Below are 17,249 nucleotides of genomic sequence, written 5' to 3'. Positions count from 1 at the left end.
ATGCTTTAGAAATCCAATAATAATAATAATTAGTGAAACTGTAATTTAAATGGTTTTTTGTTTTGTTTGGTTTGTTTTAAATTTCGCGCAAAGCTACTCGAGGGCTAACTGCGCTACCCGTCCCTAATTTAGTAGTGTAAGACTAGAGGGAAGGCAGCTAGTCATCATTACCCACCGCCAACTCTTGGGCTACTCTTTCACCAATGAATAGTGGGATTGACAGTAACTTTATAACGCCCTCCCACGCTGAAAGGGCGAACATGTTTCGTGTGACGCAATTGAAATGGAATTCCAATTGTCAGTCAAATGTAGTAGCATATTGACAAGATTAAGTCAGATCTACCCCAAGCTGCTTACAACTTTTTTGTAGCGTAATATTATAGTTATGTTATTACTCTTGGAAAAGTCTTAGTTGTGAGAAATAAAATACTGATACAAAATTTAAAATATATATAATAGCGCGTTCATATTTGAACGTTTTAAGTGCTGTAAAATGTTTCAGAAGCAAGATATTATGGTTTTTATATGTCACGTTGTAGATTTAACACCACAATACCAAGAATAATTTGTATTAGCTACAAGCAGGGGGGTAGATTTTTTACACCCGATGAGGAATATGATTTTTGCAACCACATATGTGGTCTGTTCAATTTGCAAATTGATAATCTCTGATTACGTGAACCTGAAAGCTGTAAACATGCAGTCACAGAGTAATCTTGTTGCCACGATATTTGCATGTATACTTAGGCCTACTGACTGCTACTTACGAACTATCGCTTAGATCGAAAAGCTTAGAAGCACGCCTATATTAAAGATGTACATTTCGGTTTCTGAAAAAGCCTACAACTAGGCCTAATTATGTAATTCGATTGGTAAGAACACGAGAATCACAAGAACAAACACACAATTCGTAGGCCTGTGATGCAATAAAACAATTCAACAGACCAAACTGTAGGGATGGGGTGATTGTATGCACCATACCCCCCACATAAAATGAAGGGGAATGTATACCCCTATCCCCCCAGGATCTACGCCCCTGGCTACAAGCTAACTAGCAGAATCTTGTTACCTTTCCATTGACCGTGGTAACCAAGAGGTAGCAAATATATCCTTGTTGCTTCATACACATACAAATCCTTTAACTGTATAGTTGAATGTTCTTATTTCCAGGTAACAGTCTAAATAAACCTTGTTGGTTCCACAGTTAAACAATCTTACTTTCTAGGTAACGTACCAACTGAAGATTTACCAAAATATGTTTCACAAAACATTTTTGTGTGTGTAAGGTAGACGTATTTATGTAAGAAACGCAAAGAGCATATTACTTTCAACCAGGGGCGTAGATCCTAGGGGGATGGCGGGTATACATCCCTCCTTCATTTTAGGTGGGGGGTATGGTGCTTTACAATCATCCCCCCCTACAGTTTGGTTTGTTGAATTGTTTTATTGCATCACAGACCTACAAATTGTGTGTTTGTTTTTGTGATTCTCGTGTTCTTACCAATCGAATTACAAAATTAGGCTTAGATGTAGGCTTTTTCAGTAGCCGAAAAGTACATCTTTAATACATGCGTGCTTCTAAGCTTTTCGATCTAAGCGATAGTTCGTAAGTATCAATCAATAGGCCTAAGTATACATGCAAGTATCGTGGCAACAAGATACTCTGTGACTGCATGTTTACAGCTTTCAGGTTCACGTAATCAGAAATTACCAATTTGAAAATTGAACAGTCCACATAAGTGGTTGCAAAAATCATCCCATCCCCCATAGGGTGTAAGAAATCTACGCCCCTGCTTTCAACCGCGTTTTTACGGTGCAAGCAATACAGGGTCAATAGTAAACTTAAGTGCTGCTTTTAATGCAGTTCTGAATATCTTGTCAGCATTGCCATCTATGAAACATTTTGTAAGCCATTAAAGTCCAAAAATACAAAATCGTGTAACATTGTTTTATTTTAAAGGTAAAGCTATATTTATTAGATTGCTAAGTATTTTAATGTGTTTCAAGATAAAACTAAATACATCAGTGTGATTTGAATAATACTAATACAATGTTACTAAAATTTAATACTTATATTTTCTGAATGACTTTGAAACAACACGATGTAAGATTAAATATATTGTTGAGCAGTTTAGTATTCCCTTAAAAGTTTAATTAACTCTTCCCAATACTTGTTCTTGAATGTACGTGAATCTTTAGCAGGCTTTGTTTTCACAACATAAAATAAGCTCCATCAGAACATTTTATCTTCTGATTCTGTAATTTATTTCTAATGATACGAATAATTGTCACAAACAGATTAAGAACAGTTTGTTTATTTTTCTTTGATCGTATATGATACACAAAATTTCTTTACTACTTACATTAGAAATGTTTGAAAAATTCTAAAAACTTATTAACATATAGTTTCATTGTTATAAAGCCTAACTTTAAAAAGTGTTTATTCAACAACATTTGCATATACACAAGGAGCATGCGATAGTTTTAACTGTTTTGTAAAATTCTAGAACCTAATAAACATATATAATCTAAACGAGAGCAACAGATAATTTGTGTCTTACTATTTACCAAGGCCTTATAGTTCCTACAAAACTACTTCCAAATTTATTTAAAAGTAAACACCAGTTAAAAATTACTCAAACGTATGAATATAATTTCTTGAGTACACTGCTGAAAGCTTGATAGCATTTTAACACCTAAAACACCTAGCATACAAATAATGAATACTTTTATTCTATCGTTTACAATAATCAAGTATGTTTTGAATTTACCGAACTACATTTATTTACACAGTTTGTTTTTCTTCAGGTTTTCTCTTTTGATATCAGTACTATGTTTTCAAAGTCTTATACAGCAAAATACGCATAAATATAATTTGCATATATTTATGTTCATGAAGTTGTTTTAAAAGTTTAGAAGGCATTAATAACTATTTAGTTTTTACTAAGATAAATATACATGTATATTTAAATTTTTAAGTAAACTGCTTGTTATCTTTATTTTAAAACCAAAATTAACTATTAAAGACTATTTCCAACCACCGTGTTGACTTTGAAGATGAAATTTATTCACTAATTGGATTACTTTTTGTGGACTTAACACATAAATAAGTGAAAGAAGTACAATCTTCAGAACATCAAAATCAATGATATTTACTTTCTTTCTTAAGTTGCACGTTGTAAGACACATTTTGTTATTTCTATTAAATGTTATTTGCATTGATTTAGATGTTTAATGTATTTAAGAAAAAGTTAAATAGGGATATGTTTAGTTTCCAATAGGAATTAGTAGTTCGCTTGTCTATTTTATTTTATTTTTTGATAGTTACGACTGACTTTTCTATTTAAACAAAAAACACTCGTGCAAATTCTGATCCATTTTAATTTTAAAAACATTTGTCAGCTTTGCTGATTAGTTTAAATTGTTTGTCAATTAACCTATTAACATTTCATGTGGTTAGAGCAAGAAACATTTGTGGACAATAAATGTATTTACTATTTGTTCTATCTGATCATGAGTATGGAAACTTGTATGATATCGTCTTTCACAATTCATTTTCTACATAACATCCTATAGCATATAAGTGATGTCTACATTTTTATAGTTCGTATTAAATGAATTAATGCTATTTTATTTCGAGGTTGTGTGTTAATTGCTATAAAAATGGTTCTCATTTAAGATCTATGAATTTTTCTTGCGTTTCCTGAAAGGTAAATTTAACAATTTTATTTACAATTTAAATTTAACATTTACAACACAAAAAGGAAAATTACAGTAAGTTTATTATTAAAAACTTCTGATAAACAATTAGTTATTTCTTCTCTATAAGTGTTATACTTAGATATTTAGAACATCACAAAAGCCAACCGTATAGAAGCTTTATTTAATAAAGCTGTCGCTTTGTGGTCTTCTGGTAATTTTGCAAATTTTATAAAAATTTATAAATTCGTCTCCAATATGCAAAATAATTATATGATTATAATATGAATGTTCATATGCGTAGAATCATTTTAAAAATCTCTAATAATCTTAATGAACTTTTGTGTAATGGGAATAATTCGATAAAATTTAATAGAAAATTTGTCACAGATCACTAAGTTTTATTGTAATCGCTCTAGTATTCTAACATTCGAGATCCTGGAACATGGGACTTAATTACTTTAAACGTATTATAAACTTTAAAACAATGTTATAAAACATTTCAGAGAAACTCTAAAACATTAATACGATCTAACCACACACACACACACACATTAGTACTTTATGAATTCTGAAAGTTCCCTAATCTTGTGTGAATAGGAAACCAATAACCATAACAAAAAGAACTCATTAATTTCTCATACATTTACTACAAAACAATTCCATAAGTGTTGTGAGAAATTTGGTATAACGTTTAACACTCAAGTTAATAAAATATAGTTGTCCAGGTACCTAGTATTCTTTTTTTCTTGCGTACACCTCTATGTAAGCAAACATGTTACTGTGTTAAATATAATGAAGAGATGCAATAATTTTTCAATCAAAAATCCTTAAAATGAAGTGTATGTTTCTTTTGCAGATTTCTTAATTTATAAAATTTATCATGCTGTATCTAGCATTAAAAAGTGTTAAATATTCTTTCATGGTATAAGTTGTCATTTTATTAGTTTTTAACTGCAAAAATTACACATTTCTAATTATAAATATTTAAGAAACAAATTTTAAAAGGATACGACAATAATTGTCTATTGTAAATTGGGCAGCTGAGTTATTTGGAGAAATTGGTTAAATGTGTAGAAATTTTTAGGATACATTTTTAAATATTCAAGATAGAATACAAAGAAAAGGGTAGCTGCAAGTAAAATAAAACAAAACATATTAGCCAACAAAGAGTAAAAGAGATAAAATTAAATAAAAGCATAACAACTTTAAGGAATTTAGATTGGCTGGTATGAAGGAAGATTCAGAAGATTATAAAAGATCAAGGAATTTGGTCAAACAGGAAACTAGGACATCAAATAGGATGTATGAGAAAAGGTTGACTGAAAATGTTAAAATTAACAGTGAGGATTTCCTTAAGTACATCAAGGGTAAATATTAGAATGGTGGTAAGATCCTTGAAGGATAATAAAGGAAGGCCAGTATCTGATAATTATGAGATGACTGGATTATTAAATTCTGTTTTTCTTCAGTTTTTACTAATAAAGATTTAAGTAGCATTCTTCATTTTGAACAGCTGATAGATGATAAATAAGGTCGTACAGTATAATTGCATAAATTCTGATCTTGTTAAAAAAAACAACTAGGACATGTAAAAAGGCTATTGGGCCAAATAATGTTACTCAAAAAGTTTCGAAGGACGCTATAAAGATTGCATATGCCAACTACTTACTACTATAATTTGTAATTCCTAACCAGCAGGCTGGTGTCGAAAGATTGGAAGATAGCTGATGTCTCTAATCTTTCCAAGAGAGGGAATAAAAATTTTACCAGTAATTATAGGCCTGTTAGTATTACATCACTTGTGGTAAAGTTTTAAAAAATCTGATAAATGATACTTCGCAAGGTTATTTAACAAATTTTAAGATTTTATTGGAGAATTAAAATGGTTTCATGAATAGAAAATCTTGCCTTATAAATATTTTGACATTCTTTCGAAAGGTTACTGCTTATGTGAATGAGGGTAAGTGTGTAGGTTTGGTGTATCTGCATTTTTAAAAAAAATAAATGCAAGGTGCCACATAAAAGGCTTCTAAAAAGAAAGCTCTCTTTAATTATGGGGGATAAATTAGCTAATTGGATAAAAAGTATCAGCTGGATGGAAGAAAAAATAGTTATTATGAATAAAGGTCAGTCAAACTGGTTTAATGTCACAAGTGAGGTACTTTTTGAGCTCAGTCTTAGGACCTTCCTTCTTTTTGATTTATACCAATAATATAGATAAAGAAATGACAATAAATCACAGAAATTTGCTAATGGTATTGAGATCTTGAGTGTTGAAGGCTATGAAGAGGATGCTGTTGCTTTATAAAATGATTTAGATCGTTTAGTGAGTTGAGTAAATGAATGCAGTTGGCTTTTAATTATAATAAATGCAAGATGAGGCATGTGGGTTATTATAATTTGGATGAGGATAACCATAACAGTGTCATAACAAAATGAGTCTTGGTGTAATGGTTGATCAGTCTCTTAAACCATCTAAGCAGCATACTGATTCCAGTCTAAAGAGGCTATAATTTCATTGTATAGGTCACTGGTTAGGCCAAATTTAGAATATCGCGTCCTTTATTGGGTTTTTTACCTTAGGAAAAACATCGAATTGTTGGAAAGAGTTCAGGAAAGGGTTACTAGAATGGTACCTGGAATGGAGGGATTGTCATATGAGTAGTGATAAGATCTTTAAAACTGTTTTGTCTTGAGAAAAGAAAGGTTATAGGAGATCTGATTGAGGTGCTTAAGATTCTAAAGGGAATTAATAGTATTGATGTGTCATATTGTTTTTAAACTAAATAGCGAGAATAGTAGGACCAGGGATATAAATTTTGATAGAATAGGAATCATTTTCAACTAAAACAGTTTTATTTTTCTAACGGGGTGGTTGGCTTTTGAAATGGGTTGCTTTCGGATGGTGAGCAAGCAGTAAATTTAAGAGAGTTTAAGATAAAGCTTGATAACTATATGAATGATAATGGTTGACTTTTGCAATCTATAACAGTTTAGTTTAGAGGATGGGACAACAAGATGAACCAATAGATCTCTTGTTGTCCCTAAACGTTATGTTAATAGAAGTATCAGAATATAATGAAGCTAGTAGCAGTAATTGATTTCTTTCAATATGTTACTATATGATCATTTTACTCAGAAATTAATTCTTTAATTTTTGACTATTAATCTGAAACATACAGTAAAGCAGGTTTTAATTGTCTTCGTAACATTTTCTTTCTTACACCGATAATACCAACCATATAATACTATCTGTATAGCAACTGTTGCCATAACCTGTTTATATTTCCTTTCTTACAAACAAACATCAAGAAATATTACATCGATTTTTGTGGGTTCTAATATCTGGTTAAATGATAACAAGAACTGCTATAAAGGCCCTAGTAATTTTAGATACAGATGATTGAAGACAATTCTACGATTTGTTATTTTCATGATATGTACGTTTCTAAAAAAAATTAGTATAGTATTCAAAACACACAAACAAATACAATACTAAATCGAAGATGAATTAATAAAGATTTAATTTTGGTAGATGAAGAACCAGAACGAACCTTTAGAAAACAATGTACATTTATATCAGAAGTAACACAAAATACTTGTTGTTTTGATTCTGAAACAATTTTACTTTAGATTGATCTTAGCGCAAATGTTTGAAAGGCGAAATCTTAATGGTTGTTTGCTAATAAAGAGTATACAATGTTTTCAGTGTCGAGTGATCAGCTGTGCTTGTACTTAGGGCTCCGCGTGACATTTAAGAATGGGCTACGGTACTTTGTTTTGCTTTGAAGTCCTGTTCGTTGTGAGCCTGCGTCTTTACCTGCAGGTGTAGATGATGGGGTACGTCCATTTGCAGCAGCAGTTGATTTTTGGGGAGTCTTTATTTGATGTGAATCGTGGTGGGACAAGAAATGCTCCAGGGTATCCCACCCTCCTCCCACACGAACAACGATATGATTTTCTTTCAAAAGCTGCAAGGAAACAACCACCAGTTACTGCAAGGTTAGACATTAATTACATGAAATTGAAAGAGATGTAACTTTTTATTGTTCAGGTAAATTGCAATTTATCGAACATCGAAATAATTTGTGATTATTCTTGTATTTAGATAGCTGAGGAAACGTTGTCCGTTTATGACAGTAGTTAGTACATGAATTACTTTGTAATTATCAAATATTGGAAAATATTTTCCAAAGTTTAAATAATTTGTAAGCACACGTCTGCTGTGCAAGAACTGAGTAGAATTTGTCCGTTTAGCTCCCCAGTGGCTCAGCGGTATGTCTGCGGACTTACAATGCTAAAATCCGGGTTTCGATACCGTGGTGGACAGAGCACAGATAGCCCATTGTGTAGCTCTGTGCTTAATTAAAAAACAACAACAAGTTGTCCGTTTATTGGGGTAGTATATGAATTTCTTTGTAATTATGTTAGTTATCACCATTAGATTCCATCAAGGAACATAAGGCCGCAATCGCTGGCGGATTCTTCAACAGGTATTTAAGTGAGTAGGTTGTTAGCCCACTGCACCGAGCCGTCCCTAATTTAGTAGTGTAAGACTAGAGGGAAGGCAGGTAATCATCACCACCCACCGCCAACTCTTGGGCTACTCTTTTACCAACGAATAGTGGGATTGACCGTCACAATTATAACGCCCCCACGGCTGGGAGGGCGAGCATGTTTGGCGCGACGCGGGCACGAACCCGCGACCCTCAGATTACGAGTCGCACGCCTTACGCGCTTGGCCATGCCAGGCCCTTGTAATTATGAGGTATTTAAAAATATTTACCGAACATCAAAATTATATGTAACTACACGTCTATTGCACGAGAACCGAGCTAAAGCTTCAGTTTATGACAGTAACAAATGAATTACTTTGTAATTATGAGATATTTCAAAATACCTTCCATAGAAGAGTATCACATAAATACTTACTCTTACGAAAATATTTTTTCCACCAATCGTGTATCGGCCATCTGAGATTTTCTTGATCTGACTTCCATCTCGTAGAACCTTAGCTGTTATTTGTAACACCTGTAACCGCAAATAAAAATAGGACGTTTTCTACTTTGTTGCAATATTTGGATTTCAGACAGTCTCTTAGGGTATTTTGTATAATTGGAAAGTGACTTTTTGTCTGTGATCTGAGAAGGTGGTACCATTTTATTTTTTGCATCCTTTATTATTTATATTAACCATTTTTAACAATTATATTTGATTATTCATAATTCTAAGGCTTTATTTGTATTCTATCCTTTACAAGGAATGGTATCCCCGGATCTTATCTAAGTGGGAGTTAGCGAACTAACGTTGTTTAAGTTTTCTTGTTTGAAGTTGGTTCGGTGTGTTTGATTTATTTTGAATTTCGTGCAAAGCTGCATGATGGTTATCTGTGTCAGCTATTCCTAACTTAGTAGTGAAAGATTAGAGGGAAGAATATTAATCATCACCACACACCGCCAACTCTTGAGCTACTCTTTTACCAACGAATACTGGGATTAACCGTCACATTATAATACCCCAACGGCTGAAATAGGAAGCATGTTTAGTGGAACGAGGATTCGAACCCGCAACCCTCAGATTGCTAGTCGAGCTCCTTAACCACGTAAATATATAATTTGAAATAAATGTTAGAATATATCAACATACTTTTTTATCCAATTCTGAGAGTTTCGTACGATTTCTGATCGGTGTTACACTGCACTTTTGGATTGGACTTGGTGTAGGAGGCGCTGTTATCGGTCCGGGGCTGATGACACTTGTTACGGACATCGTCGAGTCTGTTCTACTGTGCATGCGCGAAGGAGAAGAAACGGAAGATACCGATTCGGTTTCCGAGGCTGTTCCATAGTCTTGATCATCAATTTCTTTCTCCAGTTTCACCAGTGCAGGTGGAGGAATTCCAAATCGGGTAGCTAATCGCCCAAGTTCCAGAAGACATAAAACCACATTTCGTGGCTGTGTATGGCGAACTTGACATTTTTAAGAAAATGAAGTATTTATGGCAGTTGAACAACATACACGTATACATAGCACTTCTTGAACGAACTATGACTAGTACTTTTACAGTTTTTGGTTTTAACATAAATAATGGTTAATTGTGATAATAAAAAAGTATCAACTCTCAACTCCCATCTATCAAATAGCAAAATATGTGTTTGTGCTTGATAATTTATACGTGATAAAATCTCAAATAAATGCCAAAACGACTTTTACTGCACAAACCTTTTTTTCTATGATGTTATCTTATTGTAATGATTCATAGTTCACGGTTTAAAGTTATCTTTAGTCCGTGTTAATGACTTGTATAATAGCCGAAAACGTTAAAAATCGTGAATTGAATCATAAAGAAAGTCTACAATGAGGAATTTTTATAATTTTGGGAAACAATTTTGACTTCATCCACTGTATTTTTGGTGTCAACAAGGCAGTAAATATAATTGTAGAAGAGAAATTAAATGATCTGCAAAGAAATATATCTAATTGGAAAGAAACTATCTACATATGTATGTATGCGTGTGTGTATGTTTATATTTCAATTTTCCCACATAGAAAAGAGGAAACAGAGAAAATTGTGTTTATTTAACGAACCTAAGAAATTTTGGAAGGTGTGAAAAAAGAAATCAGACTTTTTGTTTACAAACTAAAGGTCAGTTAACCAACTTTTGTTTGTTTGTTTTTGAATTTCGCACAAAGCTACTCGAGGGCTATCTGTGCTAGCCGTCTCTAATTTAGTAGTGTAACTCTTGGGTTACTCTTTTACCAACGAATAGTGGGATTGACTGTAACATTATAACGCCCCCACGGCTGAAAGGGCGAGCATGTTTGGTGCGACGGCGATGCAAACCCGCGACCTACAGATTACGAATCACACGCCTTAACGCGCTTGGCCGGACCGCTAACTTTTATTGAAAACAAAATTGAAAAAGCAATGATATGTGAACAGCTTGAAAATTTCGTTGTAACTAGCTAATGAAGTTAATACTTATTTTAACTCTAACAAATCATTAACTAAGGTGAGGATTCTGTTTAAGATTATAATTCCCTGTAAAAAAAAAAAAGATGTTATATTTTACAAGGAATTTAGTTAAAATAACTTGCAATAATTATGCAACTTGGTTACAACTAATGAAAATTCAACTGAATATTTTTATTTAAAAACTAACAGTAAACCGTGTGTGTGTGTTTTTCTTATAGCAAAGCCACATCGGGCTATCTGCTCAACCCACCGAGGGGAATCAAACCCCTGATTTTAGCGTTGTAAATCCGGAGACTTACCGCTGTACTAGCGGGGGGCAACAGTAAACCAAGAAAGATATTTGAAAAACTACAAATAACTACAATAGTGTTTAGTTAATCTACGATCACAAGAACAAATAAAGAAAACAAACAATAGTTTTAACTAATGAAATAACGAGTAAATATAAACAAGCTTTTGTAATTATTGAGAATATATAGTACTTACCAAGTCCATCTGATTATATATAGTACTTACCAAGTCCATCTGATTATATATAGTACTTACCAAGTCCATCTGATTCAAATATTACAGCCTCGTTCACACCAAAATTACGACACCATTTCAGAAAGTTTTCTGTGTTGTCTCTTGCAAAAAATGATTCAGATTTGGCATTTTCCCAACATTTGAACTTCATCGGAGGTACTACCTGTGAAGAATGTGTAAACGCTTTTATTTTAGCTAAGATGGACATCTTAGGTTAAACTTGCAGCTTAACAATTTGAACAATGATGTTTCGGCACTTTTTCAAACGCTTATATCATTAAGCACATAACTACATAATGAGCTACTTGTGCTCTGCACACTACGGGTATCGCAACTCTGGTTTCTACTGTTGTAAGCCCGCAGACATACCGTTGTGCCATTAGGGGTAGGCTTACATTATATCAGCTTGTCGAAACGTCATTGTTAAGGCACTCAACTCGTAATCTGAAGGTCACATGTTCGAATCTCTGTCACATCAAACATGCTCGTCTTTTCACGTCTGAAAATATTTATTAAATTTATTTTCACGGCTTTTCAGTATTTATTAAATGAAAATGGTATTATGAGTTGTATGAAATATTGAGAAACTAAGTGAAAAAAAAAGACTAAAAATATTCAAAATATACCCTGGAAAGCAATAATGCATTAAAAATACAGAATCTCATTGAGATAAAGACACTTTTCAAGAAATGTAAAGCAAGCGTGGTTTTAAATGGGTGTCGCGGTGTCAGATGACAATATGGGGAATGGATATTGCTTCTGCTACACATATGATTAAAAACTCAGAGGACGTAAACAGCTTGTCTTGGAACCGTCTTTATGTTAAAAACTAAACAATAACTTATTACTTGCTAGAGTTATGTAAATTCATGATTAAAGAAAGGTTATCTTAAGACATGAAAAGTTGTTTTTCTTAAACGCAGTTGTAAGAAATACCCATAAAAACTGCAAAACACGAAACGTGAAATCGCAATTTTACATGTATATCCGCATGGTCCAAAAAATACCTTCTTGTAAAATTTGGTGAACATCTATTTACAGGGAGCGAAGTAGTAATAAAAAAAAACCGTCCATAAAATCCCGCAAAACAGAAAATTTGTGTGTACCCCCTATGGATCTAATGAACCTCCATACCATTTTTGATGAAGATTCATTTACATCCTGCGAAGTAATTACAAAAAAAGAAAAAAATACTATTATATTCATATAGATATTTTTACTTTAAAATCCTACCAGTTCCTGTGTTCCATTCATGTTTAACCTAAATTTTGTTTATTTAATAACATGCAGCAAGTTTGTTTGTTTCTTTATGAATTTCGCGCAAAGCTCACGAGGGTTGTCTGCACTAGCCGTCCCTAATTTAATAGTGTAAAACTAGAAGGAAGAGAGCTAGTCTTCACCACCCATTGCCACCTCTTGGGGTACTCTTTTATCACTGATAATGAGATCTACCGTCAAATTATAGTGCCCCCTCGGCTAAAAGGGCGAGCATATTTGGTGCAACGTGGATTCAAACCTTCGACCCTCAGATTAGGAGTCGACCGCCCTAACCACCTGGCCATACCGGACCTAGGAAGGTGTGAAATCTAGCGTATGTATTTGTAATTGTTGAAAATTTTTACGATGGAGAAAAATGGAACATAAAGACAGAAAGGCACTGTTGGAATTGACCTTTGGTGTTCTCATGATATGTTCACGATGAACTTTAAACACTAGAATAATATTTGGCATTAGTGTATCATAGCTGTATGAGTTAGTGTAGCCAGAATTAACACTTCACATACCTCACGTAGAGTGTAATCGTTTTTTCACCTAGTGTTATTTTGAGTTCCTAAATCGCTGACGAAATTAACAACACACAAGAATAATAAAATAAACGAAGAATAAAAAGGACTAAGTTGATCTACATTCTGTGTGTGTATTTTCTTATAGTAAAGTCACATTGGGCTATCTGCTGAGTCCAGATTTACATTCTACAATATATAATTTACTACGTTAGTGTTTCGACTATGAGTTTGTGTGTTTCAGATATTCACGCATAGCTAGCTACTCAAGGGCTATTTGCGTTAAATAAACTGGGAGACAAGAGCAGTGTTTCTCACCTGGGTGAGTAGTTCACCAAGGGGTTTTGTTTATTTTATGTTGTGTTCATTCTAGTTGTAGTTTGACGCATATTTGAGTCGTAATTTGTTTTTCGGTCTGGGGATGAGTAAGTTATTGTGAAAGACTTATAGAGATGAATAGTAGTGGAAGAGGTTTAGAAGCACAGAACTAAAAGGATGGCAGTGAGCCAACCTTAGTCGTTGCTAACTTTTGGGATACCCTAATAGAATAGTGGTGCCCAAAATAGGGAGAGTGATTCTGCGCCAACAGGACACGAATCATGAACCTCAGATTCGTAGTCTGTCGCTTTAATGAGTGAATTACACTAGATTTCGTGTATTCAAAGGTTAGGAATAAAATCATATCTGACAAGAAAATTGTGAAAAACACAAACATCCTTTATTAGTCATCCCCTGCCTTCGAACCACTCAATATATTCCTTGCAATTCAAAGGTAAAAACAGATATACGCGACACAAGTTATCAGAGCCAAGACAAAACGTATAGAAGTTTCAAAAGAAATTTTGGTATAATATGTTAATCTCCACTTTCACAAAAAACATGAGTGACTTTTGAAGAAGGTTCGCAGCTTAAGCGTTCGTTTTGTATTTATTTTACAGTGACAGTAAGTTATCTTAAAATATCAAGATGCAAGTATAAGTTCTAACACAAACATTATCCTATACTTGAAAGAAAGCTCTAACTCAAACATTATCCCGTACATATTTGTACATAAATATTATCTTACACATGAAGGAAGAAAGAAGTATATTTTCATTCACACATTTCTGAGTAAATAAATATTTATGATCTACTTGCATTATTATTTTTTCTTCTGAATAAAAAAGGTCCGCCTTTCAAAAATGCTCGGGTTATAGGGTTTTTATTTCATTTGTATTATTATAGGGTTATTTATCAACTCTTACTGTCATTTGTTTGAATTATTATTAGTTATGTAATTTAGTTATTATGATGGATAATTTAGTACGAAGTAAGACGATAGTTTGTTTGTTTTTGAATTTCGCACAAAGCTACTCGAGGGCTATTTGTGCTAGCCGTCCCTAATTTTGCAGTGTAAGACTAGAGGGAAGGCAGCTAGCCATCACCACCCACCGCCAACTCTTGGGCTACTCTTTTACCAAAGAATAGTGGGATTGACCGTCACATTATAACGCCCCCACGGCTGAAAGGGCGAGCATGTTTGGCGCGACGGAGATGCGAACCCGCGACCCTCGGATTACGAGTCGCACGCCTTAACGCGCTTGGCCATGCCGGGCCAGTCTATCTGCTCAACCCACCGAGGGGAATCGAACCCCTGATTTTAGCGTTGTAAATCCGGAGACATGCCGCTGTACTATCGGGGGGGCCGAAAATACACGTACTCCCCGGCGGGGAATCAAACCCGGGTTTTCCGCGTGGATACTCACCACTGTAAGACGATGGATAATTTAGTATAGAGCTATTATGATATATGCCTCCATCAGTAACACAACGGCATATCTGCGGACTCACACTGCTAGAAACCGGGATTCGATACCAGTGGTGAGCAGAGCACAGATAGTTCATTGTGTAGCTTTATTCTGGCCTAGGAAAGAGGAATTTAATGTAATTTCAGTCTGTTAAGTCTGTAACGATGATGAGAACCAGTCATAGAGGCAATTGGGAACTCATTATGATGTACCCAGGTCTATAGTCTGTTATATGAAACCATAGACAAGGTCGTGGAAGGTCTTCTGTTTCACAGATAGGTAATTTGACTTTTGAGGGCCAATGAGTTCAGTAGGAAATTAGTTTGTTTTTTAATTTTGCGCAAAGTTACAGGAGGGCTATCTGCGCTAGTCATCCCTCATTTAGCAGTGTAAAACTAGAGGGAAGGCAGCTAGTCATCACTACCCACCGCCAACTCTGAAGCTACTCTTTTACCAACGAATAGTAGAATTGACTGTCAGTTTATAATACCCCCACAGCTGAAACGATGAGCATATTTGGTGTGACAAGGATTCAAACCCGCAACCCTCAGGTTATGAGTCAAGCACCCTATCCACCTGGCCATGTCGGGCCAGGAAATTAGTACAGTAAAAAAACAATTTAATGACTCTTGAGGATGTAAAGTCCTTGAACGTCTTAGTCGACTGGACATCACATCTGGACTTCTGTCTTGATCCACGAGATTTGCATTAATATCATTATTTGCTGGTACTTCTTACAAATAAATCAAAGTTTTTTGCTTTTAATAATGATTGACACGGGTAAACATTCTCTTTAGTAAAACGTTTTAATACAAAACCTTTTAGGTAACAAGTTAGTTATGGTATGTAAATGGACGTGAAAACTTTATTATAGTACTGAGTCTGAGGAACATATTAATTGCTCGACAGCGTATTGACATTCATTATACTGTACTCAGCAGTACGACATCTTGCAAGCGTAATCACGTCAAATTTTATCTTGATAGAGAATAATATTCTGTGTGATACTAATAGGACTGTGGTGGTCCGCTCGGAACAAGTTCCTTGATAAACACCAAGATGTCCTAAAGTCATGTGTGAGACATACCTTGGTAGCCGTGTGCACGAGATCAGAAAACCTGATGCTTCACTGATCGAGGAACCAAAACGTCATCAGTCATTTCTCAGTACGAAGGAAGTTCATATCTATTACTGAGTAACTCCTATTTTAAAATGTAACTCTTTCAAACAAGAAGCATTAATACAACCCTAACTGCGACCATTATGAAATTAAAGGACTAATTAGGAACATACAGTCAATAAGACTGCACAACTGATTAACTATTAATGATATAGATGAATAGATGATACTTTAAAGGAAAGCAACTCCGATGTACATTAATTTCAAGTTTTTGATTGTGAGAAAAAATATTTGAATACAAAATTTTAAATTTATGTATAAAATACTATATATTAAATTGTATGGACCTACCTAATATTTCATTAACTTATTGATATAGAACAATGATTTCTTTTCTTCTTCAAATCAAACTCGGGGAGGTTTAATGACAGAAATAATTAAAACACATTATTTGAGCTTAACAGTTTAAATTATTATATAATTAAGTATACATCTCTGTACTTTGAAAAATTGCAGTTTCAACATGATAGGTTTTGGGGATAAACATAATCATAATTGTCAAATCCATTGTGTGACACATGATCTACTGTCATTAAGTAGAAGGCGCTGGAAGTGCTTACAACATTTTACCTTATAACAAATTACTGTATTTTATGTTTAGTCAATTGTCAAACATTAGAAATATAGGGAAACAAGCTTATCCGAATATGTACCAGTGAGTCTATTGTTATCGAGCCTTTCCTTTGGTTCACACTCTCACCTTTGAAACTGCAACCGTTCCTTAACCGTTTCTATTTTCTACATGAAATTTGCTCGACATTTTGGAGAATGGAGACTCACCGTATAAATGTGTTCTCACGTGAATTTAATAGATTTTTAAACTAAAATTTGTGACTTTAAGAGGTCGCAAAATATCATGGATTCTAGATGACATGGAAGTTGGTTTTAGCAACATATGTGTCGCATAATATGTGGTTCATCTACTTTAACTGATGAATAACTCTAGAAAACTGAAATATATTTTAATGGTAAGGGATAATTAACGAAAATAAAGAAACACTAGAGCAACAGGTAGTAATGGTAATACGTATCTTCACATTTCAGGGTGACTTCTTGGAAAAAATAATAGCTATTTTTAATTCACTCAAGATAACACTAGGGATGCCAGTAATTTAAATTACATTGTTTAGAAAAATCCCCCATTTGTATTGCTTCACTAACATTTATTTACAGACGCTTTGTATGTAAACTTAAATGCATCTGCATTATAGTTCATTAGACTTTTCCAACATGGTGCTAGACTTACAAGAAACTTAAAACAATGAAGTACATCAGTATTTATTACAAGGTTCGTG

The 17,249-nt window shown here is 33.8% G+C and overlaps 1 protein-coding gene across 1 annotated transcript in view; it reads right to left on the bottom strand.

Moving 5' to 3' along the window:
• Nucleotides 1-2,314: 2,314 nt before the first annotated feature.
• LOC143238355 (growth arrest-specific protein 2-like) overlaps nt 2,315-17,249 on the bottom strand; it is a 29,425-nt gene continuing 14,490 nt past the window's right edge. The window contains exons 3-6 of the mRNA XM_076478506.1: nt 11,225-11,366; nt 9,349-9,671; nt 8,635-8,733; nt 2,315-7,673 (exon numbers count right to left, since the gene is read on the bottom strand). Of these exons, the coding sequence (XP_076334621.1) occupies nt 7,422-7,673; nt 8,635-8,733; nt 9,349-9,671; nt 11,225-11,366 (816 nt within the window). The 3' untranslated portion in view covers nt 2,315-7,421. The remainder of the gene's footprint in view (nt 7,674-8,634; nt 8,734-9,348; nt 9,672-11,224; nt 11,367-17,249) is intronic.

This window comes from Tachypleus tridentatus, chromosome 13 (genome assembly GCF_004210375.1).
Source record: "Tachypleus tridentatus isolate NWPU-2018 chromosome 13, ASM421037v1, whole genome shotgun sequence".
Lineage (NCBI taxonomy): Eukaryota > Metazoa > Arthropoda > Merostomata > Xiphosura > Limulidae > Tachypleus > Tachypleus tridentatus.
Note: the sequence above shows the minus strand (reverse complement) of the source record. Positions and strands in the feature narration are given on the sequence as shown.